Here is a 25,986-nt window from a genome sequence, read left to right as displayed (position 1 = left end):
CCAGTTGAATCTCTTGGATTTTCTATGTAGGCAGACATATTGTCTGCAAACTAGGACATTTTGACATCTTCCTTTTCAATATTTGCATGAAACAGATAACTTTTCTTGTCCCATTGTGTTGTCTAGGACCTCCAGTAGAATGTTTGGTGGTAGTAATGATGACAAGGTTAGAAAGGATAAAGAAGACATCCTTGCCTTTTCCCTGACTTATGGGAGTGCTTCTCATATTTCACCAATTGCTTTTTTGTCTTTTAAAGCTGAATATTCTGTTTTGTGTATACTGCTGTACATCATCTCAAATCATTTTTTGGAAGTTGATAAAACTTTAATCAAAATAATTGTTCAAATTTATGTTCTGGGACTTCCCTGGTGACACAGTGGTTAAGAATCCGTCTGCCAATGCAGGGGACATGGGTTCAATCCCTGGTCCGGGACTATCCCACATGCCGTGGAGCAACTAAACCTGTGTGCCACAACTACTGAGCCCCTGTGCTGCAACTACTGAAGCCCACATGCCTAGAGCCTGTGTTCTGCAACGAGAAGCCACTGCAGTGAGAAGCACGCGTGCCACAACGAAAAGTAGTCCCCTACTCGCCTCAACTAGAGAAAGGCTATGTGCAGCAATGAAAACCCAACACAGCCAAATAAATAAATAAATAAATAAATACATTTAGTTTTTTAAAAAATTGTGTGTTTTATGTAGAACACCAGCTGAGCCATATGGCCTACATGGTCCTGGGCATGTGCAATTTGGGGATAGAGGATAGGGTGGCTGAATGTCCCTCTGGGACGCCTTTCTCCTCTCTGAATTTTTTTTTTTTTTTACAGATTTTTTGTGTATGAGCATAAATCTTTTTATTTTTTTATTTTTTTAATTTTTATTTTTTTAAAGAACTTTTATTGAGATACAGTTAACAGACAATGAACAGCATATATTTAGAGTGTATAATTTGGTATCCCAATCTCCCAATACATTCCCCCGCAACCTTCCCTGCTTTCCTCACTTGGTGTCCATATGTTTGTTCTCTACATCTGTGTCTCTATTTCTGACTTGCATTCCCTCTTTCATAGTTGTTAGCATTTGCCTTATGTATTGAGGTGCTCCTATATTGGGTGCATATATATTTATAATTGTTATCTCCTCTTCTTGGATGGATCCCTTGATCTTTATGTAATGTCCTTTCTTGTCTTTTGTAACATTTTTTATTTTAAAGTCTATTTTTTCAGATATGAGTATTGCTACTCCAGCTTTCTTTTGATTTTCATTTGCATGGAATATCTTTTTCCATCCCCTCACTTTCAGTCTGTATGTGTCCCTAGGTCTGAAGTGGGTCTCTTGGAGACAGCATATACATGGGTCTTGTTTTTGTATCCATTCAGCCAGTCTGGGTCTTTTGGTTGGTACATTTGGTACATTTAGTCCATTTAGATTCAAGGTAATTATTGATATGTATGTTCCTATTACCATTTTCTTAATTTTTTTTTTGTAGGTCCTTTTTTTCTCTTACATTTCCCACTTAAAGAAGTTCCTTTAGCATTTGTTGTAGGGCTGGTTTGGTGGTGCTGAATTCTCTTAGCTGTTGCTTGTCTGTAAAGCTTTTGATTTCTCCATCGAATCTGAATGAGATCCTTGCTGGGTAGAGTATTCTTGGTCGTAGATTCTTCCGTTTCATCACTTGAAATATATCATGCCACTCCCTTCTGGCTTGCAGAGTTTCTGCTGAGAAATCAGCCGTTAACCTTATGGGAGTTCCCTTGTATGTTATTTGTCATTTTTCTCTTGTTGCTTTTAATAAATTTTCTCTGTCTTCAATTTTTGTCAGTTTGACGACTATATGTCTTGGCATGTTTCTCCTTGGATTTATCCTTCCTGGGACTCTGTGCTTCCTGGACTTGGGTACCTATTTCCTTTCCCATGTGAGGGAAGTTTTCAACTATAATCTCTTCCAATATTTTCTTGGGTCCTTTCTCTCTCTCTTCTCCTTCTGGGACCCCTATAATGCAAATGTTGGTGCGTTTAATATTGTCCCAGAGGTATCTTAGGCTGTCTTCAGTTCTTTTCATTCTTTTTTCTTTATTCTTTTCCACATCAGTGATTATCACCATTCTGTCTTCCAGGTCACTTATTCGCCCTGCTGCCTCAGTTAATCTGTAATTGGTTCCTTCTAGTGTATTTTTCATTTTAGTTAATGTGTTGCATATCTCTGTTTGTTTGCTCTTTAATTCTTCTAGGTCTTTGGTAAACTTTTCGATCTTTGCATCCAGTCTTTTTTCAAAGTCCTGGATCATCTTCACCATCATTATTCTGAATTCTTTTTCTGGAAGGGTGCCTATCTCCTCTTCATTGAGTTGTTTTTCTGGGGTTTTATCCTGTCCCTTCATCTGCTACAAAGTCCTCTGCTTTTTCATTTTCTCTATCTTTCTGTGGTTGTGGTTTTCAGTTCCACAGGACGAAATACTGCTGATACTGCTTGATACTGCTGTCTGCCCTCTTGTGGAGGAAGCTATCTAGGAGGCTGTAGCGTGCTTCCTGATGGGAGGGACTCCCCCTGACATTTAAAGGCAGTGTGAGGTGAGGTACAGAACAAAAGACTAGGAGTCAGAGCTTTGAGTCCCTACTCTACATTTACTAGATGTCGATCTAAGATAGTTAGTCAGCCTCTCTGAATTTCAGTTTTCTCATCTATCAGTTGGAAACAAGAATCTCAGATTTGTGGTGTCTTATCAAATGGCTATAATAAGAAGGACAATATTATTGTTGTTGGGTAACAACAATTGCCCTGGTATTCAGCACTATTAATAAATTTTGACAGAGAGATTGAGGGACCAAGACAGAGTCCAGAATGGGGCCCTGAGCTGATCTGACCCCTGAGGCAGTAGGGAGTCCTAGAGGCCTGGGTATCCCATGAGCAATCTGTGACCCAGCTTGTACGTGTTTACTCCTTGCTGCAAGGCCTCAGCCCCAGTGGGACCCACATGCCTCTCTCTGGAATGCCAGCCAGGGGACTTGCTTCAGCTGCTGGTGTGTACATGCTTGTGCCAGCCTGGCCCAGCACAGCAGCATGCCTGAGTCCAGGCATTTAGGCCAGGAGACCAGGCCTCTCTTGGGACTCCCCACTCCAGGGATCCCCCTGTCCCAGCAGGGAAGAACAGCTGACCTGCTGTGGGATGAAGGGTGGGGAAAGGTGTATCTTGGGGGCACCTTAGGACACTAGGCATGAAGAATCTTCTAACTGTGAGAACATGGAATAGCAGGTATTGCTGTGTCCCAATGCCTGTACTAACATCCATGCTACAATATGTAGTAGAAATATGCTGAGATTTGCAGCAAATCTGGGCCCTGCTATTTCCTCAGGGTGGGACCTTCAGACTTTTTTCCCTCATCTGTCATACAGGAATTAAAGAAGCTGTTGTATCTGGTGAAATCACATATATGGATGTGCTTTGTAAACTGTAAAGCACAGTACACATATAAGGTGGTCCTGAATCTGGCCCTTAGACACATGGTTACAGACATGGCCAATGGACAGATGTGTGTACAGGATGGACCCTAGAACTTGTCTCCCTGCCTCTGTGTGTCAAAGGTAGAAAACCAAGGGGAAAGAGCTGAAGAATTGGGAATGTGATCATAGGAAAGGAGAATGAGGCCCAGAAGTTACCATCAGAACCTGGGACCCTTCCTACTTTCCTCACCTATCTCCCCATCTAGTGTCACCCAAGATCTCTCCATGTTGCAGGACAATAAAGGATAGCTCTGCCTGGAGCCTCCCTGACAACTTTCTGCTTTGTAACTAAGCAACTTGGCCTCCTCCCCCAGAAAAAGGAACCCAGGGTCTGGCCTTCCAGCCTCCCTCATCTACTTCCTCCTCCCCCAACCTCACAGAAACTCAAGGAAGAAGCTTCTCTGACTCATGGAAGGAGAAGTGGGATGCAGTGTTGGGGGATTAGACGGGTGGAGGTGGTTTAAGCCCCCAGGGCAGGTCTCTGTTCTGGGCTGGTCAGTGCGGGGGGGATGGCAGTTATGGAGTGGTACTCCATGCTGGAATCTTTAGGCACATGCTCTGCCCTTGCAGCAAACCAACAAGGTGGATATAATCAGCATTTCCATTTTACAGATGAGGCCACTGAGGCTCAGAGAGAGTAAGTAGCCTTCTTATTCCCACTGGGAGTAGGCAGAGGTGGGGTTTAAATCCATGTCCCTCTGGGCTCCCTTTACTCCATCATGCCATTTGAGATAAATGCAAGGGTCACATTGGCCAGAAGACTTCTAAAATGTATTTCTCACTCTGTTATTTGTCTGGAACCCAGGTGAGTACTGGAATTGGGAACCTAGCCTGGGGTTGGGCTGAGATTTGGGAAAATAGTCCTGTCACTTCCTGGGCTCCTCAGAATCTCAGACTCTGCTCATTCCTCCATGAAAGATGATCAAGGGAATAAAGGATGGGGAAGGGAGTGAAAACTGGGCTGCTGGGGTTGAATCACCTTGCTACTATTTAGCAGCACCGTGATTCCAAGCAACTTATTTAATATTTTGTGCCTCAGTTTTCCTCATCCATAGAATGGGAATAATACTAGACCCAACTCCAAAAGGTTGTGAGGATTAAATGAATGTAAGTCTCTTTAAATAGTGCCTGACATGTAAGTGTTCAACAAGTATTAGCCCTTATTATTACTACTTCTAGGACACTTTAATGTATAAAGCTCTTTCACATTCTTAGTGGTTAAGGGAACTCACTGCCTTTGAAATCAGACTCAGTTCAGATTCAGCTCTGCCCTTTCTCACCATAGGGCTTTAGACTTAACCTCTCAGTACCTCAGTTTTCTCATCATAAAATGAGGGAAATCATGGCGTACTTCAGAGGATTGTTGTAAGGATTAAATGCGATTTGAGTATTAGCTATGGTAATGTTAGTTGCTACAACAAGAAAGCCTCCAAATTAAATGCAGTAGTCCAGCACATGTGCATGAGTGATTTCTCCCTATGTGATGGATTCTTTCATAATGGAGCTCTGCCATCTCTTAGGAGCTAGTCGTCCTCTAAATCCAGGTGGCAGAGAGAGAATAAGAGAGTATAAAGAAGGTACATCTACTTCTAAATGTCTTGGCCTGGGAGCAATCTATAGTATCATTTCCATTCATATTCTGTTGGCAAAAACAAGGCACATGGCTCCCACCAAGATGCAGGAAGGGCTAGAAAATTAGTCCCTGGCCGGGCAATCACTTTCCAATGACAACTCCGCTACATGAAGTGAGGAGCATGCAACTTGGGGGCAGGGGGTTGAGCTAGCTGTGTCTGCCACATCGAGAGAAAAATTAGGATATTATTAAATGTGTCATAAAGTGTGAGAATTATATTAAGTGCTGTTGCTAGTATTATTTTTATTTAATCCACATGCTAACCCTGGGAAGTAAGCATTACAATTATTCACATTTTAAAGGAGAAAACTGTCTCTGAGTGGTGTGACCATATTCCCAAAGTCACACAGCTGGTAACTATCTGAGATCCTACCATCTTAAATTCAGTACATGGGCTTCCCTGGTGGCACAGTGGTTAAGAATCTGCCTGCCAATGCAGGGGACATGAGTTCAAGCCCTGGGCTGGGAAGATCCCACATGCCATGGAGCAACTAAGCTTATGAGCCACAACTACTGAGCCTGTGCTCTAGAGCCTGTGAGTCACAACTGCTGAGCCCATGTGCCACAACTACTGAAGCCTGAGCACCTAGAGCCTGTGCTTCACAGCAAGAGAAGCCACAGTAATGAGAAGCCTGTGCGCTGCAACAAAGAGTAGCTCCCACTTTGCCACAACTAAAGAGAACCCGCACACAGCAACAAAGACCCAACATAGCCAATAAATTAATTAATTAATTAATTTAAAAAATTAGATTCAGTATGTTCTTCAGTATATTCTCCAGTTACCCCATAAAGAAATGGAGGATACACTGAGTATAGGAGGCTGGCCCATGTGATGGTTGTGGCCACATAACCAGTCAAGAGGCTGGTTCTTGGTGAAGCACACCAGGCGGGTGACTGGCCTAGAAAAATAGGTGTAGCCACTCAAGTTCCTTCCTAGGGCACGTGGAGGACATCTGATTGGGGCTAGATGGGAAGAGGCAGGTGCTTGCTTTGTTTGGGGTTGTTTTATTTGTTTGTTTAGTAATAGAAAATGCTAATATGTGTACAAAGATACTTATATAATAATTTATTCTTTCAACCCTATGAGGTAGGTTCTATTATTATCATATCCATTTTACAGATGGAGTAATTGAGGAACAAAGAAGTAAGGTAACTTGCTTGAGGTCGCAGAGCTAGTAAGTGACAGAGCCAGCACTTGAACCTAGGACGTCCAGCCCCAGAGCCCTTGCACTTAACTATCATGCTATGTCATCTTTTGTTTAAAAAGGAAGGAAAAGAGGAAATAGCAAAGAAGATCCAGTGGGAGAAAAGTCTCAGAAATAGAAAAAGCCACAATCAATGGGACATTGGGTCACTTTCCTCTAGACCCACCATCCCAGGAAAGAGGAGGGTCAGGGGAAAATCTTGCTGACCAAAGTGATGTAGGAATTGTCACCAAAATCAAGTTGCAGTCAGACCCTCAGCCCCTCCCTAGAGTACAGTGATCTCCTCAAAGTTTGTAGGAACACAGATAGGAAAGTGAAGGTTTGCAGAAGACAATAGGGCAAGAAAATAGTCTGATGTGTGTGTGTGTGCATGTGTGTTTTAATCAGACAGAGACCCTAACTAAAGACATTCGTAAGATGTCATCAATTTGTCCATTATAACCAATCATCTTCTGCTATGACTAGACAATTAGGTGGAGTACACCTGCAATGGGCAGACTGCAGGTCACATCCACACGAAGAGGCTTTCCAGGAAGGGGATCTGGCGTGATGGGTGAGGACTTGAGCTCTGGGATCACAGGCTGAGTCAGTCACTTATCTTCTCCAAGCTTCAGTTTCCTCATCTGAAAGTAGAGGTAACCATCCCCACCTGGTAAGGTGTGACCAGGTCAAAGGAGAGACCACAGGGAAAGCATTAGCATAGGGCAGAGTCTGCCACAGAGTCAGAGTCAATGAATGGTAGGGAACATTTTTATTATCAGCAGGTCTACTTGATGTGAATTATAAAACAGGCTAAGGAACAAGCTAAAGTTAAGCGCATTTAAAAGACATGTTGAAGGGAAAATGAAGGCCAGAAAAGCAGAAGGCTCTGAGAAAAGTACGTCGCAGGAACCCATGTCTGTCTATGGTCACATAGGCTAATGTATAAGTTCCTTTGTAAGCCTCGGTGCCCTAGGTGGTATCATTGCTCTGTGGCTGTGAGGGTCTATAGCAGCGTGGGGCATAGATGTCCTCATGCAGCATGCTGGTTGGACTTCTGATTCCATCTGCAAGTGGAACTTGGTCACAAGGAGTACACATTACTGGTGGAGACACGGGGGTCTGTGTAATCCCGGGAGGGTGGGAGAGTGATATTACAAACATGGTGGCCAAGGCCACTTCGGACTATGGAGAAACCACTCAGAGCACTGGGAAAAGGCCTGGTGAGGAACCAGAAGACACAGGTCCTAGAGCAAACCCTGAGACTTTGGCTAAGTTTCTTAACATCCTGGGCCTTGGTTTACTTATCCTCCAAGTAGATAAAGCAATCTCTACCCTGTCTTCCTCCCTGACCCTGGAGGGGACCAATAAAACAATGGATGTGAAAGTGTTTTGTAAACTCTGTAGTGCAAGTACCTGGCAGGGGGTGGGTGAGTGAGCCATATTTTCACCAGTGACATGAGTGAAGGGATAGAGAAAAGCCTCAGACCTTCAGGGAATGAGAGAGGGGCTCGACCCTGGATTGGGAGAGAGAAGCAATGGTGGGATCAATACCTTGGAGAGCCCAGGACCAAGGGGTTAAGGGTCAATGAGGACAGGCCTGGATCATCAGGAAGCTGAATGTGGTGGGAGTGTGGCTTCATCAGGGTTTGGGTGGAGTAAAGTCAATCCAAGACCACAGTAAATGGAATCCCAGAAGAATTATCTGAAGGTTAGATAGCAAGTCAGTTGCCAATCTGGGACCAGAACTCAGGTTTTCCAATGCCCAGTCATATATTAGCTTCCCAACCGGGCTCTGTGTGCAGGAACGAACAGAGGGGCAGGGTGAACTTTAAGGATGTGATATCATAGATAAGAAGACCCCCCCCCAATCTAACAACACCCACCAGCTTCCCAACGATGTCTAAATCCCTCCTTTACCAACTTACTCACAGGAGGTTGAAGTCATCTTGTCCACCTCCCCTCTCAACTTCTCAAGGAAGGGTCTGTTGAACACTCCAGTGACAAAGCAGTCCTCGTTATGGTCCATGGCAGAAGGTTCCTCATTAGAGCATGTGGACATATTTGCCTCACTGTAGCTTTCTGCCATGTGTCCCAGCAGCGCATCCAGGTGCCCTGCCACAGGATAGCTCTTTGAATGTTTGAGGACAGCTCCCACACCTCTTTCCCCACTGTGATTTTCCAGACCACATCTCCAAGCACGGTTGGTTTTCCAGCATTCTTCCTCTTCACTTCCTGGGTCCACTACTCTGTCTGTTCTCCATTTGGTCATCTCCTGAAAGTGTCATCTAACACGTGTACAATATGCTGGGGGCACAGTCATTATAGCAAGTGGGTCATTTCCGTCATCCTAGGGTGCCATAGCTGCATCACTGTGTCCTCAGATCACAACGGTTATTCTGCGTTTACCCTACAGGCTCCCATGTAACACTGTGTTAACTATGACACCACTCATTTACACAGAGGCTCTACTGCGCCCCACCCTCACACGTCTCATACTCTGGCCTTTAGAGATCTAAGTACGGGACCTCACGCTCCTTGCCAGGACATTTCACCTTTTTACATTCAACCCACAATTCTTAGCAGCCCAGATCTTTCTGGAACCTGGTTCTATCTCCCCAGTGCCTTCTTTTTCCCTCCCAGCTTCTACCCTCTGCAAAGAGGCTGGTTGCCTCTCCCTCTAAGTCACTGAGGCCCTCACCGGGCTGGATTCCTCCCCTGGCCATCTGCTCCCTGGAATACATGATGCCACCTTCTTACCCCAGGAGGTCTAGAGAGCATAACGCCATGGAATATGCGGATGCCAGAATGTTAAGGGTCGAAAGCAAGGTACCATTTGATTCCAAAGGACGTAGAGAAAAAGAAGGAGATTATGTTATAAACAGTGGGCTCTGTGTAATGAGACTGTAGGTGACTTTTCCCCAAGTTTCATTACATGCTTCATTCAACTAATATTTAATGTTTATTTTCCAAAGTTTTATGCATTCAGGCCCTCCCTGCACTTAGTTATCGTGCCTTCCCCCTGGATTTTCCCTTCCTGCCCACAAGGCACAGGGGAATCTCCTCAACTGTCTTGTGGGAGCCCAAACATTCTTCTACCAACCAGCGTGGAACCTTTGGTCCAGGAAGAGATGTGGCCCCTGGGAAAAAAACACTAGGACCATGGAGAAGGGGGAGCAAAGGGCTTGCCTTGGTGTGCAGCTCAGAGTTCTGGCTATCACTTCAGGTACCTTCCCCAGTGTTGTTTCTATCTAAGGGAACACCTAAGGTAGTTTTCCTGCCAACAGGTTTTGTAAAAGGAGCAGAGAAAGCATAAAAGCTATAGCCCCGGTGGGCACAGTACTCAGAAGGGCCTCAGGTAGTGAAGAAAATGGCCCAGCCAGGAGGATGACCCACTTATCAGACTTCTCGAGGCTGGTCCTGGGGTGCAGGACTAGGGTTCCCCCCATTTCGCCCTCCTCTCCAAAGGCCAATTTGGCCTGAAGTGTCGGGTCCTCAGCTGCAAAACCTGGCCCTGGCTTACCCCCCTCAGACCAGCAGAGGGCGCGCGCCACCCGCGAGAAGGAGGTTGCAGGCGCAAGCCGGGAGGGGAGCGGCGGGCGCCGAAGGGGAGATTCCCTCCTTCTGAAAATGAGGAGGCAGATGCAGAGAAAAGATAGCGTTGGAGACTGGGGGGCAGGGTGCGGGGCTTGTGAATGGGAATGAGAGAAAGTCTGAGTGAGGGTAGGATGGGGAGGAGAAGGAACGTGGAGAAGGGGATGAAGTGGAGGGACTGAGGAAAGATTGAGATGGTGTGAAGATGTGAGAAAAGGCAGGGAGGAGGTTGGGATGAGGTGAGGAACTTATGGAAGGATGGGTGAGATGGGGGGAGGTGGGATGCCGATGCGCGTTGGGAGGGAAGTTGAGATGGGTAGGGGGAAGGGGCAAGAGGAAGGCGGGATGAGGCAGGCTGGGGTCGACTACCAGGTGGGAGGGGCGCTGCAGCAGGAGCCCACGCACCAGCGGCTCCACGCTCTCCTCCAGTAGCACCCAAACCCTCATTCTCTCGAGCTTTTCCTTGGCAGGCCTTTCTGCTCAGGCGTGTGCTGGGAATCTTATTACCTTCCTTCCCCCTCCACCCCACCCCACCCCCTGCCAAGGTGCTGGTGCAGCTAAGAACAGAGAGAGGAGGCAGTGGGGAGCTGGGGAGCTTTAATAGGTCTGGAAGGGAATAGAAACACACGGCCGTCCTACGGGAGGGTGGGGGAGGGAGGAAGGGGGACGGGAAGCTATCTAGAAGTGTCAAGGGGGACAGCGGCCCTTACCAAGCCTGTTGCTGTTCTAGGGGAGGAGAAGGTGGACTGTGCTGGGCCTTGGCCATACTGGGATCGGGGCAGCTCCGTGGGGGTCAGAAAAAAAAATGAGAAAAGATTTGGAATTCGAAAGAGAGGGGTCATAATGGAGGGGCTTCCAGGAGCCAGAGGGAAGGACAGATGGAGACGAGGAAAAATCAGGGGAGACCCGGGAACCGCTTTCAGGGATCTGGGGTCTAGAAGAAGGTTAGAGGAAGTGGGGGCACAGTCACCCTCCCTCGGGGTTGCGGGATGAGGCGGGGACAAATCCAGTGGTAAAGGAAGATTGAGGCGACTTCAGGCCCCTTCCCCAGGGGCTGGGTGAAGCGGGCGGCGTAAAATCTGAGGTTGAAGCATCGGCGAGGGAGGAGGCTCCGGTCCCCTCTCCGGGATGTGGGTGGGATTGAGCGAGGCTCCGCGCATCTGGGAGAGGCCACGGGGCACTCGGCCGCCCCGTCTAGTGGTAATGGCCGCCCAGGTGCGAGGCGGCGGCCACCGCGCCGAAGGGCCCGGGCGGGGGCTGCAAGCCGGGACTAGGGTAGAGCGCAGCGGTGGCGGCGGCGGTGGCGGCGGGCCCCGGGCCCGGCCAGTAGGAGAAGCCGGCGGGCGCGACGCCGGCCGAGGCGGCCATGAGGTTGAGTTTGGAGAGGCCGGGGAAGGGCAGCGGGGCCAGGCCGGCGGGCAGCTTGTAGAGCGCGCCGTCCTGGGCGGCGGCGGCGGCGGCGGCTGCGGCGGCGGCGGCGTGGGCGTGCGCGGGGGGCGGCTGGCAGGCCTGCGCCAGGCCCTGGAAGTCGAAGCGGTAGGCGTAGCGCTTGCCGTGCACCTTGCTCATGATGTTCTTGTCGTAGTAGTAGCGCAGCGCGCGGCTCAGCTTGTCGTAGTTCATGTTGGGCTTGCTCTTGCGCTCGCCCCAGCGCCGCGCCACCTCGTCTGGGTCCGTGAGCTTGAACTCGCCGTGGCCACCCTCCCACGCGATGCAGCCTGCGTTCGCGCGGTCAGCCAGCAGCTCCAGCAGAAACTGCCACAGCTGGATCTGGCCGCTGCCTGTGGGGAAGGGGCAGTCAGCCACAGGCGGGATGAAGGAGGCTAGCGGCGGGGGGAAGAGGGGAGGTGGGAGACCCCTCCACCCCAGTCGGGGGTGGGGACCGATGTCAGGGAGGAAAAGGGCACGTCCAGCTGTGTAACTGGACGCAGCTGGAGCGGCTGGCCAGGGAGGGGCTGATCAGCAAAGTCGTCCCTAGCCGGTATCGCGCGCTTTTGCACAATGGAAACGTGTCTCCCGCTTAGGAGGACGCAACCCCGCGAGCGCGCAGCTTTGTGAGAAATGGGGGGAGTGGGGGCAGTATCACCTCCTCCGCGTAGAGGCAGTGGCGCTCCAAGGCACACGGCTCTCGGAGGTGAGCAAAGGCGGGATGTCAGCCCCTCGGCTGAGTGCCCTCACTCGGTTCACAGCCTGCATAGCCGCACAGGGTAGCCTACATAGGTGGTTAGACTGCGACATCCCAGCTGCACCACATCCAGAGATCCAGAGGGAAGAAGCAGGCCTGCAGCAGGATCAATCCAGCCGCTGGACAAGGCATACAGTTGGACCCCCTGCCTTAGGTGGAGAAGAGGTGGTGGCTGGCTTCCTTGTGGTACCATGTCAGACAAGAATGGGGACAGTGGTTCCCTAATGTGAGAGGAATGGCAGCCTCTGAAGGCTCCGCACCCTTGCCAGCACCTGGTGCTTGGGCTACTCCAGTTCCGCCTCTTTTTTCGGAACAGGCGGGATTCCTCGGGTACCAGGGTGTCATACTTCCCTGGGGGCATGATGCACAGCTCTGAGGAGAGGAGAACAGGAAGCCTCTGTGCTTGGCTCCCTGCCTCCTCCCATCTTTGGCCAATCTCCAGACTCTTCTGCCCCATCAGGATTTGGGGGTTGCTAGAAACGGCCAGGAGGTTTTCCCAGATACATGGGTAGTGAGAGAGAACTCCTGCTACTCTGTCTTGGAGCCTCAATCAGACAGGTGGAGAAAAATCTTGACAGAATTACCCTCCTCTCACCCCCATACATACTTTTTCATAATAAAATGGATTTGCCTGGAAGTTGTCTGATTATTGTTTTAAATTGAGCCTGGTGAAACTCTCTTCTTTTTTCAACAACTTGCTCAGAACCCAGATGCTGCCCTCCAGCATAATTTCAATCCCAATCCCTCCACACCAGCCCAGTGAGGAGCTGCCTGGCTCCAGGTCAGGAGCATTGAATTTTAGGATCAGAAGCACGGGAAGGTTTGGGTAAAAATGTGCATCTGGTGCTGAGGGACGTAGAGGCTTGGAAACACATTCCTGTTGGGTGTTGTGTTCCCTTTTGGATAAAGTAGTTGCCAACCTTGTTTTTCTGGTTACAGTAACTTGGTGAGACCTAGGGTACCGACTGGGTGGGGACCTGTTGAGAGGCTTTGCATGGAAGGCCAGCCAGGTTCAGCTGCCAAGGTGGCAAAGCTGAGGATAATTAAGCGACCGGGTGGAGAGCGGGTTGTGAACTTAGGAATCAGCTGCAACAGCCCAGAGGACTTGGCTCACAGAGCCTGGCTGGCGGTGGGCCAGGGAGGCAGGGGGGTGCTGGCCCTGGTGCTAATGGCGACTCCCTGGAGTGGCCAGGGAGTCATTCTCCGGGTCACCTTGCTGGGTGGTGCTGAGGCCTTGCGCTGCCGCTGCCAGTAGGGAAATGACACCAAGCACCGCCCCAGCCCCAGCCCAACAGCCAGAAAAAGATTCCCAGCTGAAAAGGGGGTGGGGGCAGGATCTTTGTCTGCCCTGGCCTTCAGAAGGTCTCAGAAGGTGCAGAGCCAAAGGCCAAATGAATGTTCCCCACTCCCAGTCTTCCCACAACCATACGCGGACCCTCTGCTTCGCAAAGCCCCGCGTTGCATATCGCTTCCACCCTCTGTTCCGGTTGGTGGCAGTGGCGCCTGTCCTTACGGGGTGGGTGCCCCAGGCCCTATCCACTGTCCTCGCCTCCGACCGTCCACTCCGCCGGCCAGCTCACCTTTTTGTACCGCGGGGCTCAGCGGCCCCCACCCCGGGCTCTTTCCTTCCTTGAAGAGACCGTCTCCGACGGGATCTGTGGCAGCAGGAAAAAACAGTCAGGCGGATCCAGGCGGATGTTGCCGACTTGACCGAAAGGGCCCCGGGCCAAGGCTCGAGTGGGAAGGGGGGGAGGGTGCCTTGGTTCCCGGGCGCGAGGCTGGGGGCCTGATCCGTCCGGCTCCTCCTCCCGCAGCCTGGCCCAGACGCACGCGGTGCGGAGCCCCTCCATAACGCCCAAGTCAGGAAACGCGTCCAGGAAAAAGGAAATCCGCTTTCCGAACGGGCCGGCGGGAGCCTTATAAAGCCGAGCGGGCTTTGCTTCAGCCGAGCCGGAGCGCGCAGAGCCCACCGGAGAGAAGAGGGCGCCTGGAAGGCTGGGCTGGTGGGAACGCTTGGAGCACGTAGGTGAGGAGCCGCGAGGGCGCACGGGCGACGCCCGGCTGACCACGACCTCCCAACATGGCACGCGCATTGAGTCCCTTGCAACACTGAAGACCCCTGCTCCCCCTACCAGGCTCTTTCAGCCCCTGAGCTGGCACTCTTGGCTTCCCAAGCTCCCAAACTGCTCACTTCAAGTCCTCTAGACCTCACACTAAAACCCCAAAGCGCTTCATCTGCTTTTAAGGTCTTCCAATGCCCTAGATTGCTCAGTTCTCCCAGCGATCCGATTCTCCGGACTGCGCCCCCTTCCCTTGGACCCCAGCATCCCTTCCCAAGCCCCAACCCAGTCTTCCCGCCCTGGGTCCTGGTGCCTCCAGTCCCCGGCTGGTCCCTGGTACCTGGCAGGTACATGTTGATCAGCAGGGGCTGGGAGGCGCCGCTCTGTCTCATCGCCGCCAGGGACTGGGCGGTGGGAGGGGGGGTGGGGGGCGTGGGAGAGGGGAATCGCGTCAGGCTTTGCGCTCCGGGGCACCGATCCCCGCTCGAGGCGACCGCGGGTGACAGGGAGAAGAAGACGGCGCTGGGTCCAGCAGGGCCTGGCAGGAGGGGGCTGCCCGGGTGTGGCGGGGGATGGAGGGGGTCCTGGAGCTAATGCTCCCAGCTACCAAGCTGCTCGGAACCCTCCGGCCCCCCTCGCGGGCAGGGGCCGCAATTTCCGTTTTAATTAAAGCGCTGCCGCCTCGGCCCCCCGGACCCCGCCCCCGCCTGTCTTATCGCCCCATCGCAATAAAGTCTCCAACGCGCCGCGCGGCAGCCAAGCGCACCCGGCAGCCCCCTGCACCCCGCAACCCGGGAGAGGCGCGGGGGATGGGCCTGGGCGTTGCGCCCTGATAGGGGTCAGGAGCCCATTTCTTTTCCGCCTCCCTGACTCTGAGCAAACAACAATGGGGCGGGGGACCCGGCCCCACCTCGGACCCCCGGAGCCACAACGGGGAGGGGGGCTCACTCCTTCTCATCCATTTCCCCCGCTCACCGCCCCACTCTCCTCCCCTTCCTCCCTCCCCCCCCCCCACCCCCGCCACCCGGGTTCCCGTCTCCAGGCTGCGTTATCTGCATCTTCACTTTTAAATTTCCGCTTCCCTCCCTCTCGGCTGTCGCTGAGCTCCGGGTCGGCAGCCGGTGCTCCCTTTATCTACCCCCCTTCCTCCATCCCCGCTACTTCTCCCTCCTCCTCCTTTCCCACTCTCTGCTCTTTCCTGGAGACCCGATCTCCTTTGCTATCTCCCTCTCGTTTTCCCCTATTTCCTGCCTTTCCAGGGCTCCCAGGCCTCTGCGCCAACGCTGGGGCGTCTCCCCCACAACTTTTAGTGGGGTGCCCTTGCTTCCCCTTTCTAGATCTCTCCTTCTTCTTCCATCTAGTCCCTCCTCCTCCCATCTCCCCTTCTGTCTCCTCTCTACCTCTCCGTGTCATCTCTCTCTTTCCCTTCCTTTTCTCATTTGTTTGTTCCCGCTAGTTGGTGGCACATGGTAGGCTCTTGATCCCCCTTCCACTCCCCTCCACAACCATTTCTCTCCTGTCTTTCTCCATCCCTTATCATCCTAGCTTACCATCTACCCTCACAACTACTCCCATCCCGATTACCCCTGAACTAGGCTGCAGCTGGCACCTTGCTCTAGCAGGACTAGAGGAGTTAAAACAGGTGCACTGTACAAGGTCCCCAACTCAGGGGGACTGGAAGTAAATCCACTCCAAGAAAGGGGCAAAGGACAGTATTAGCAAAGCTGATGTGGTTCCCAGGTGGCCTGGAGTCTCTGGTTACCTGTGGGGCTTCCTGGCTCTGGAGAGGCACACTAAGGAGGGATGCTGGCTGAAGATGAGGCTCTGGGGCCAGGAGCCCACCTGTAGCCATGCAGCACCTGGTGACTCCAGTCAGAATTGGTAATCTCAAGGCCTTTCTTGCCCACTGCTTGGCTCCAGGAGGTGAGGAGGCCTGGGATTTCAGGGCACTTGGATTGAAGTGGGCAGGTTTCCTGCAGGATCCCTGGTCCTGGGATGCCTGACTGGGGATGGCTGGGAAGTCCAGCTGGGGAAAGGGTTTTTGTGGGGCCCCTGTGCATTCTTCACTTGCTATAACTGCTGGGGTGTTCCTTCTTACTGGTGGAGGATAAAAAAGTCAGAAGGAATCAAGGAGGAGTGTGGGGGCTGAGTCTAGGGGAAAATGGAGGGATCCCAGGACCCTAGAGGGTCCTAAAGGGACAGGGATGGAGGCTTCAGGATGTGGAGGTGGCATCTGGTGAGAGAAAGACGAGAGGTTGGAATGCTTCCTGGGGACAAAACTCAGGGCTTTGAATGAGTGGAGGGTCTTGAGGATGGGGCCCCGAGGTCCCGCTTCCTCTCCTTCATGCCTTCTTATCACTTCCCCACATAGAAAATGGGGAGCAGGAGTTGCAAGAGTGGGGAGGCAGCAAGTTTCACCCACTTAATGCTCTCAGCGAGGCAGAAGGGAGAGGGTGCTTAGAGTGGGGTCTATCCAGACATCCCAGCTCCGAACTGGTGAAGGATCAACAGGTCCGGCTCTGTGCACCCCCACCCCCCAGCCCTGGCTGAGGACTCAGGGACTGAAGGGGCGAGTGGGCTCTGGGAAGAGTTTGTGAGGGAGTGAGGGGTGTACCCCCACCTCACCTGGATCTTGGCTTCACCACTGAAAAAGAGATGACCTCCTCCATCCCCTTTGGCCTTTGGCTGTGTACAGCCAATGAGCAAATCCAGGCAGCTTCCCCACCATCCTCCTCCCACCTGGCTGACTGTGAGCCCCACTGGGTTCTGCAGACCATCAGCCTGCCCAGAATAGAAGGAGAATGGGAAGGTGAAAACACCCAGGCCCAGCCTGGCCTCTGCACATCCCCCTCCTTAGTTGCTGGTGTGGTGAGCAGAGTTGGACCCATAGGTCTAAGAAAATGTAGAAGGTCCATGCTGGCAAGGCTGCAACAAATTTTAGCTCCCTCAACTCCTTCACTGTACAGGTGGGGACACTGAGAGCTAGAGACAGGGTGTGCCCTGATCAGGGTCACACTGCCAGTTCCTGAAGGAATCTTGCTGGGTGGTCCTGGTAGCCATGGACATTCTTGGAAGGAAGACAGCTTAGCTGATGCTGGGTACCAGGTCTCCCCTTGCCCACTGCCTGCCCCCCAATGCAGGCAGTGGGGGATGGGCTGCTGGGCTCTGAGGCCAGTTTGTCTGGGTCTGGGTTCAACTCCAGATCCCCCATTTCCTAGTTGTGTGGCTTTGGGGGAAATTACATAACCTCTGTACCTTAGTCTCTTCATCTGTAAAATGGGGATTATAGTATCTACCGTACAGAATTACATTTATATAATACACGCTGAGCACTCAGACAAAGCTGCATACATTTAGCTGTTGTTACTATTACCATCCTCCAAGTGGACAGTTAGGAGCTTGTGACCATGCAGGAACTCCAAGCTCCTCTGGAGCCCACAAAGGTTTGGGGCTCTTCTGAGGCCTGAGGCTTTTGGCCACAGCTCAGGTCAGCCTCCACTTAACAGCCTAGATTTGGGGTCAGGAGCCCTGTGTTCAGGTCCTGGCTTTGTCACCATTTAAGTGGATGACTTCATCAAGTCTTCTCCCTCTCAGAGGAGCTCCAGTTTTTTCATTGATGAATGGATGAAGAATGGAAGCTGTTAGGAGGATCAAATGCAACTGGGGCCATGGACTCTAGAACCCATCCAGGTATAAGGCAGAATTCATACCCCACCTAGAACTCTGTCCCTTGGTCCCCTGACCCAACCCTGGGATCCATGGGGGGAGGCAGGGAAAGGAAGTTCCTATGGTAACTGCCCTAGTGCTTTTCTGAATCACGAGCATTTTCAGGAGGTTTTCCTTGAATCCTCACAGCAACCCTGTGAGAGAGACAAGGCAGGAATCAGTAGCCCCAGTTTATAGGTGAGGGAATTGAGAATTAGGGATTTTATCTGGCTGGGTTCCAGGTGTTCTGACTTCTGGTCCAGGGCTCTTCCCAAGGGAGTAGATGCCTGACTTTGCATAGCTGGGCCCCTGGGAACTGCCCAGGTCCAAATCTGACTTTTTTCCAACATCGCCTTGACTCCCCTGGGCTGGGGCGATGAACTGGACCACCCCTCCCCATGTGTAGGTCCACTAGGGACTTAAAAACTCAAGCATCCCTGAGGGACAGGATGAAGGGCATCCCAAGGGCCTTGAAGGCCCTGCCTATCTAGGTAAGATTATCATAAACCAGGCCAAAGAGGGATGTGGGAAGAAGCTATATTGGTGCCACGGACTCTGATGGCTGCTGCCACACTCAAACCCACCGTGGCTGTGGGCTTCTACCACCTGCCCCAGAACCCCAGGCTCACTGTGGTCAGTGGCTCAGGGGTGGCCTCTCCAGCTACTAGTCCTCTGAAGAGTGGGGAGGAAGAGGAAGAACAAAGAGGGAATTTTTGAGACAGCTGAGGGGCAAGGTATGAAAACACTTTGTAAATGCTGGAGCTTAATACCACATGAAGGAGTTATTCAAAGGGTCTGGGGCTTAGCTCAGAGAGAGGACAGAAAGGACATCTCCCCTAGGAGGCAGTGAGATCTCTCACCAATTACCCTCTCACACCCTTTCTCCTCTATAAGGCGGAGATTCTACAAAGCTGGAAAATAGGTGCAAGCTTCCCTCAGGCTGCGTAGGGTACCAGGGTGAAGATAAAGGCTGGAAAAGTGGGGGTGGGGTTAGAGAGGAACCCAACAGGGCTCTTGCACAGAGTAAAGGAGGTCCTGCCCTGAATGATGGTGTCTGGCCCAGGGGGTGTATGAAGGTTGAAATTCACCTATGAGCCCTGCCATGGAGCTGTGGGCACCCAAACCAGAGGATGGCAAAGGCACTATCTGGGCTAGCAGTACCCCGCTCCAAGCTGATAGACCTTTACCAAGGAGAGGTGTGGGGCTGCTTGCATTTAACAGGATCCCCAGGATTCTTACCAGCAGTTTCTTCTCAGCCCCATCAGCCACATACATCCTAAGCCAGTGTATGCTCCATACTCAAGGGTCCTGGAGCCTGAGGGGAGGGTCAGGTTGGCAGAGAAAGACCCTCAGCATGATGAGGATGGAGATCACAAAGCAAGACACCATGAAGGAGGCAAGAGGGGCAGGCAGGTTCAGGAGCCTTTATTAAGGGTCCTCAGGGGAGGCGCCGTGGCTGTGGAGTTTAGTGCTGGACTCTCCGAATGGACTGCAGCTGCCCGGTGTGGGCCTGCGTGCCGAATTCGCTGTAGTTACGGAACTCCCCGCTGTGGCGGTCCCGCTCCAGTACATACTGGTAGCCCCGGTAGCCTGGATACTGATAGGCCACCCACCTAGGCCAGGGAGAGCACAGAGGTGGTAAGTAGGCTCTGCCCCCACCCCCAGCGATGTCCCCTATTGCTGGTCCTCCTTTCCCAGCTCCCATCCCCCAGCTCCAAAACCATGACCTCGGCTTTCCCTGCATGGATCTCTCCCTGCCCTGTCCACTGCTCCAGGTCTTCCTAATACCTTCCTCACCTTGTCTCCTGTTCCCACACCCCATTGCCTCCTCGCTCGTGTTTTCAATCCCTTACTCTATCCCACATTGTTCCCCTGATTCCTACTCTCCTATTACTTGCCCCCTCCCTCCCAGTCTGTCTCCACTGTCTCACTTTCCCTTGCCTCTAAGTCTCCCATGACCTCACTGCCTCAGTCCCCCAGCCCCCAACATCTCTCTTTACTGTGCCTCCCATCATCTTTCCCTGCCCTCCTCCCTGGTTCCCATTGCCTCCCTGCTCTTCTCCCCTTTTCCAGTCCCAGGACTCACGCTCCAGAGCTGACTTTGAGGGAACCCACATCCTTGCTGGCCCAGCCCATGGAAGGCAGGGATGGGTAGTCATCATTGAGTTCAAACTTGGAGCCCTGGAAGTTTTCTCCCTCAAACAGTGTCACACGGCTGTCACTGTGGTTCTGAGGCACAAGAAGGTGGGCGTGGACAGGTCAGGCCTTCCAAAGAGGTATTAATGGATACATTCTCAGCCCCACTCCCGCAACCCTGCTGCCCAACACAAGCTGTGAAGACACAGGTCGATAAATACACCCAGAGTTCACTCCATCAGCTCCACATCAGTCTGAGAAGCTGGGATGCTTAGATGTCCCCAGCCTGGTCCTTTCTATGGCTTTGGATTGAGGAGGTGAGACTGGAAGAAGGGAGGAGTACCCAGAGACCCTTTCAGGTCAGGCATAGAGAGCATCTTGTGACATGGACCTGTTTTGCAAGAGGATAATCAGAGGTCCTAAGAGAAATCTGGTCCACTAAGCAAGGCAGTTTCCCTAAGGGCCTCATTGACTATCCAATCTCCTGCCCAGCACCCTGGGCATAGCCTCTCATAGGATAGGACCCAGCGAAGGGTGGGTGGCAGAGTCATCAGTGTTTGTTGAGTCTGTACTCCCACTGTCCCAGGGCCTTCCCCCTGCAGGGCTCCTTGACCTCCTGAAATGGAGAAGCTGGGGTGAGTCAGCACCTGCTCTCTGTCCTCTACCCAACAGTCCCAGGCCTCACCAGTAGGGTACATAAGTCAGCAGAAATGGGAAGTGAGATCCTCCGCTCCAGTGTATTTGATTCATTATGAACCTTTTCCCCTCAAACATACACACAGAGACTAACCCCTTCTCAGCCTTGATCCCTGATTGAGTTCTGGTCTCATCTTCATGTTAACCTTTGTGACCAGGGCCAAATTACTTTGCTCTCTGAGCCCCATTTCCACACCTATGTATGAGATGAACAGCAGCCAACCCGACCTCACAGAGCTGTGTGGCAACAGAGACGCTCCCTGACACGTGTGGACGTGTGGATGCGAGGAACAGAGCTCAAGACTGACATGGTCTTGGCGCTGTCCGTGGTGCTGATTCCCGACGCCTGACTTAGGCCCACGTTCCAAACTTTCGGAGAACTCTCTGGTTCTGGGAAGTAATGCCACCACTACCCATCTAGGAGTTGTGTTTACACACCTCGTAGAGTGAGTGGACAGTATTTCCCAGGTGCCATGGTGGGCAGGACCTGGACCTGGCAGCTAGGATGCAGAGGAGGAGGGGGAGGGCTGTGCTCACCGCGCAGAGCACTGGCCGGAAGGAGAGCAGCTGGTCGCTGTGGTGGCCGCCACTGCCGCTCCAGGCGTTCCAGCGAGGATAGTCACCCTTCTCCAGAATGAACTGCTGTCCCTGGAAGTCGGGGTACTCGAAGGCCACCCAACTGGGGAAAGATAAGAAAAGCTGGCAGGCATCTGTCCCAACCTCATTCATTCCTCCTCCTCCCCCTTGCTTGCTAGGGAAAAATTGGAAAAATCGATTTTTTTTCTCCACTCCACGCCCTCCCGCTGACATACCCGTCACAAGGCAACCCAGCCCCTCTAGAGGCTAAAGACCCTAAGTCGCCTGCTGTCTGAGGTTTGAGAGGTCCAGACTTCCAGCTCAGGGACCCCAGGCTGGAAGGAGTTTGCCAGTCTACAAAGATCACCCGACCAAGCACTCCTACCTCAAGGATTTTGGTCCCTGCAAAGGTAGGTGTAGGAACCCCCCTAACCTATGGTAGCAACCTGTGATAGCAACAAATTCCAATAGCTTGGGGGCCTCAGCTCTCCCAAAGGCCCCAGTCTCTAGGAGACGAGGGTGGGGCAAGCAGAAGGGACCTGGCTTCTTTTCTTAAATGAAGTTTATAGCCATCTAACTTTGGGGGGAACAAAACTACACTGGGAACCCCTTCAGGGTTGAGGCTGGCCCCACAGAGTCCCGCAAATGTTTGCTTCTCTTCTCTATCCCTTTAGCTCACACGAGGATACAATCTTTCTCATGATTTGTCTTGGGGCTGGTGGGGAGTTTTGAGGAAGCCTAGGGATTTTACATGTTGGTGGGTCTCTCTCAGGCAGAGCTTACAGACAGCCTGGGGAATGGAGGGCTGGGAGCCGAGGTCCCAGTCTCAGAGCTTGCGCCAGGGGAGCCTGGCGCCCCCAACTCAGCCCAACCGCGCCAGGGCATCACTCACGCGCCATTTTCCACCTTGACCGAGCGCACTCGGCGCAGGCCTCCGCGCTCGCCGATGTTGGCGCAGTCACTCAGCAGCCGGCAGCGGCGGCCCTGGAAGTCCTCCTCATCCCAAAGCGTGAGGCTGGCGGGCGCTGGGCCCTGCGCGGGGGCGCTGCTCATGCCGCTGCAGACAAGGACCGGACCGAGCGCTCAGCGTCACGAGAACCCATTCCCCGCCCAAGCCCGCCCAACCCCGGTGGAAGGTGAAGGACCGCGCGGGCTGGACTAGGGCTGCTAGCGGCTTTTTCGCATCTCGCCCTCCCCCGCCCGAAGAGATCCCGCCCCAGCACTGAGTATTCACCGGGTGGGTGAGCGCGGTACTGACGGAAACGGAGAGGCTGCGCACGGGCTGGGCGTGCGGGGCTTTATACCAGGCGTCGCCCCCTCCGCGCACCCTCTCCCGCTGGGGTGGGGGGAGCTGAGTCAGCGGGCAGGCTGCGGTCAGCTCTGGTGTCCCCGGCGGAGCCAGGCCTTTCCCGCAGCCGCTGACCTGGCCCCAGCCTTCGGGGATTACAATAGAAATTGCTGAGGCACACGTCCGGCGCTCGCCACAGCCGAGGCTGACTCGGCTTTTTCTTTTTGGGGGGCCTGAGCCGGGCAAGGCTCACCCTCACTGGCCCAGAGCCTCAGAGATAGAGGTACCAGGCCACCCGGTGTCCACTCCGCTAAAACCGCGCTTTCCTGGCTCGAGATGCGAAGTTCTCCCCAGCGTCTAAACTCCACCTTTTCCTCAGCCCTAGGTCGAGGCCTCTCTTTGGGGCGATGGTAGGGAGGAAGTAGACAAGGCGCCCCATAAGAGAGTTTCCTCACAACCCTCAGCCCTCTTTTCCCTGGCGGGTGGGCCATCGTGGCTCCTTTCCTTCCAAGCTCGATTTCCCAGACCCGGTGCTGAGCTTCCGGAGTTTTCTTGCGCGGAGGTGCTGAGAAGAGGCAATGACCAGGAATCGCCGCAAGGCGGCGCTGAGCGCGGGAAACTCGAACGGCCGAAGGGAAGGCACGGGTTTACAAAGCGTTTAGCGAGTGGCTCGCTAAGGTAGGTAGGAAGAACTTTTCAACTTCAGCGCGGCCAGAACGGCGACGCTGTCCCCCACCAGACAGAGCTCCTAGGTCTGGGGCCTCCGGCCCCGAAGTCAGCCTGAGATCTGGCAGCTGATTATTGAGCGCCTCGTTCGGGCCAGATCCTCTGCTCAGAGCTTTTATGTGCGTGATCTCAGAGCTTTTATGTGCGTGATCTCAGTTGAGGCCGGCGCTGTTACTGCTTTGCATTTCACAGATGATCCTGCGGCCCTGAAGGGTACCGAAATGCAGTCGGGGAGGTGTCACAGCTGAGAAGCGGCCCAGCTGAGGTGTGAACCTGGGTTTCTGTTTTGACTGTGGGTGCTAGGCTCTTACCCCCAATTTCGCTGCCAGGTACGGTTGGCGGAGCGGGGAAGATAGGGTGTGTATGTTGGGGGGAGGGGGGATTTAGGGGGAAAGGCTTGGGGCCCCAAGTGAAGTTCCGGGGAAGAAATTTCCTCACAACTTGCAGCGAAATTTCCTAAGGATCATGGCTGTCAAGGAGACACAAAGGCTTCTGGCAAAATAGTGACTGGTCCTTAATGGAGGGGATATTCCAGCAGAAGTGGAGGAGTGAGTAAGAAAGGAACTAATATTTTGTTGTTCCCATGAACCAAGTGCTTCCCTTGTAGGCTCAGCTGCCCAACATGGTGGGTTTGGGTGAACAGAGGTGGAAATTGAGGCTCCGGGAGGTACAGGGCCTTTTCCAAATACACATGGCTAACCAGTGTCAGAGCAAGAATGGAATTTAGACCTTTTGACTCCAAAGCCAGTGCTCTTGCCACCCAACCTCCTATGACTAAAAGGGCTCACAGGCCAGATGCAGCTGCCCCAAATCCAGAAGTCTAGCCATGCTGGTTTCTATGTTTTCTCCCACTGCTAAGCTCACTCCAGCCTCCGAGCCTTTGCATTTGCTGTTCCTGTTACCTGGAGTGTCTTAGTCACAAGATCTTGGCCTGCTGACTCCTTTTTTACCACCTGGGTGATACTGTTCCTGGCATTTACTGTCCATCACATCACCCCATTTATAGCATTTATTACTCTGTAAAGCTGTCTTTTTCACCTTTTGTGTATGGCTATACTGTTTCCTTTCATACTAGAGTGTAAGCTCCATTTAAAGGGGCAGGGGCTGTGCCAGTCTTGTTTTCAGTTGTTATCCTCGAACCTAGCACGGTGCTGGACACATAGTAGGTGCTCAATAAAACTTCTCGAATGAGTGAGTGAACAGGGTGGTCAGGTTGGGCCAATGTCCATAAGGGAAGGGGTGTAGAAGAAATTCTCCAGTGAGAGTGGGGGGTGGGTGAAGGTTTGCCCATCCCACCCAGTTCCCCACCCCTGAAGTTCTGGCATGCTGAGAACAGTCACTGGGGGAAATTGGAGTCTCCCTTGAGTCTCTTTTCATTGGTGAGGAATTGCTGTCATGGATCACGAGGTGTGTGAAAGTGAATGCCAAAAGTACAAGGCCCTAGAACATAGTAAGTAAAGTCCATTTTGGAGGTTTTAAGTCACAGCAGGGGCAACCACAACCAGGTTTGATTGCAGATGGGGTCAGAACCATGCCCAGTCCCCTGACTCCCTATGCTAGATGGGGTTTGGACAAACAAACAGGGTATAATTTTCCCCAAACCCAGAAAGGGGAAAAACAAACTATCGAAAGAGGCAAGAAACAGCCCTGGACTCTTCGTGCCCCGGCACTTTGTCTCGGTTTCACAAGTCAGTGCTTTCGCAGCGGTGAGAATTGAGGGACCGAATCTCTCTTCTTCCTTCTCTCTTCCTCCCGCATCTGTAGCCAGGAATTCTGGATTCAGCCACCAGAGGGGGCGCGCGGGCCATGCTGGGTGGAACGCTGGAGCGGAGGGGACGGGGGCGGGGAAAGGAAGGGGGAGTTCAAGGGAGGCTGAGGTCGGGAGGGGCGCCGCTGGCGAGTGCGTCAGGCTGTGCGTCTGCGCTGGTCCGTGACGCCAGCGCCGAGTGCTAGTCTCGAGGGTGCGGGGGCGTCTGCCAGAGGCTGGACGCTGTCTTGGGAGCTGGGACTGCGAGGGCAGTCCAGGTGTTGGTGGGACCACCGGATTCCACAGGAGGGTGTGTGTGTGTGTGTGTGTGTGTGTGTGTGTGTGTGTGATCTGATCTTGGCTCTGCACTAAGTAGCTGTGTGGCAGTAACTAGCTTCTCCCCTCCTCTGACAGTTTCCTCATCAGAAAAATGGTGTGTATGTCCCACCGCCAGCACACGGTAGTGCATGGCTTTTAGTTCTACCTGTCTTCACCAGCTCTCTTAGAAATAGGCACACCCACCAACACTGCCAATAGCCAGTTGCCCAGATCTCTAGACCTCTCTCAGGGTCCCCACGTCGCTCCACACCCCTGAGTGGCTCTGGGCCTCATAGTCATCAAGAAAGGGGAGAAGGAGCCACTGAGGGGAAGGGGCTGTCAGGCAGCCCTGCCTGGTGTGCTAGAACGGAATCCCCGTGCCTCTTCTGTACAGTGGACCCCCTTCCTGCCTCCTTTCTCCACCAGGCTGGCCCACCTCCAGCCCCGCAGGTCTCCCCCACCCAGTCCTCTCCTAGCCCCCTTCCATCCCCCAGCAGCTGGTCCTGTTTGTTTTCCCAGATGGGCTGTGCTCAGAGCTTCCTGAAGGATGGATGCACAGGTGGCTTTGTTTGCCAGCTCAGCACCCGCACCCCTACCTCCTCCACATCCACAGCCTCAGCCTCTGGGTATGGGTG

At 52.8% G+C, this 25,986-nt stretch overlaps 2 protein-coding genes across 2 annotated transcripts; both read right to left on the bottom strand.

The window, feature by feature from the left end:
• Positions 1-11,108: 11,108 nt before the first annotated feature.
• On the bottom strand, positions 11,109-14,718 carry FEV (FEV transcription factor, ETS family member). Its single transcript, XM_057746874.1, has 3 exons — positions 14,500-14,718; positions 13,680-13,754; positions 11,109-11,695 (listed from the first exon to the last, which is right to left on the bottom strand). Exons 1-3 carry the CDS (start codon positions 14,549-14,551, stop codon positions 11,109-11,111), a joined length of 714 nt encoding a protein of 237 aa, XP_057602857.1. The 5' UTR covers positions 14,552-14,718.
• Positions 14,719-19,266: 4,548 nt separating this feature from the next.
• On the bottom strand, positions 19,267-22,516 carry CRYBA2 (crystallin beta A2). The gene is made up of 5 exons (XM_057746969.1): positions 22,507-22,516; positions 22,165-22,329; positions 21,234-21,375; positions 19,951-20,093; positions 19,267-19,477 (listed from the first exon to the last, which is right to left on the bottom strand). Exons 2-5 carry the CDS (start codon positions 22,323-22,325, stop codon positions 19,330-19,332), a joined length of 594 nt encoding a protein of 197 aa, XP_057602952.1. The 5' UTR covers positions 22,326-22,329; positions 22,507-22,516; the 3' UTR covers positions 19,267-19,329.
• Positions 22,517-25,986: the final 3,470 nt, after the last annotated feature.

Source organism: Hippopotamus amphibius, chromosome 8 (genome assembly GCF_030028045.1).
Source record: "Hippopotamus amphibius kiboko isolate mHipAmp2 chromosome 8, mHipAmp2.hap2, whole genome shotgun sequence".
NCBI lineage: Eukaryota > Metazoa > Chordata > Mammalia > Artiodactyla > Hippopotamidae > Hippopotamus > Hippopotamus amphibius.
Note: the sequence above shows the minus strand (reverse complement) of the source record. Positions and strands in the feature narration are given on the sequence as shown.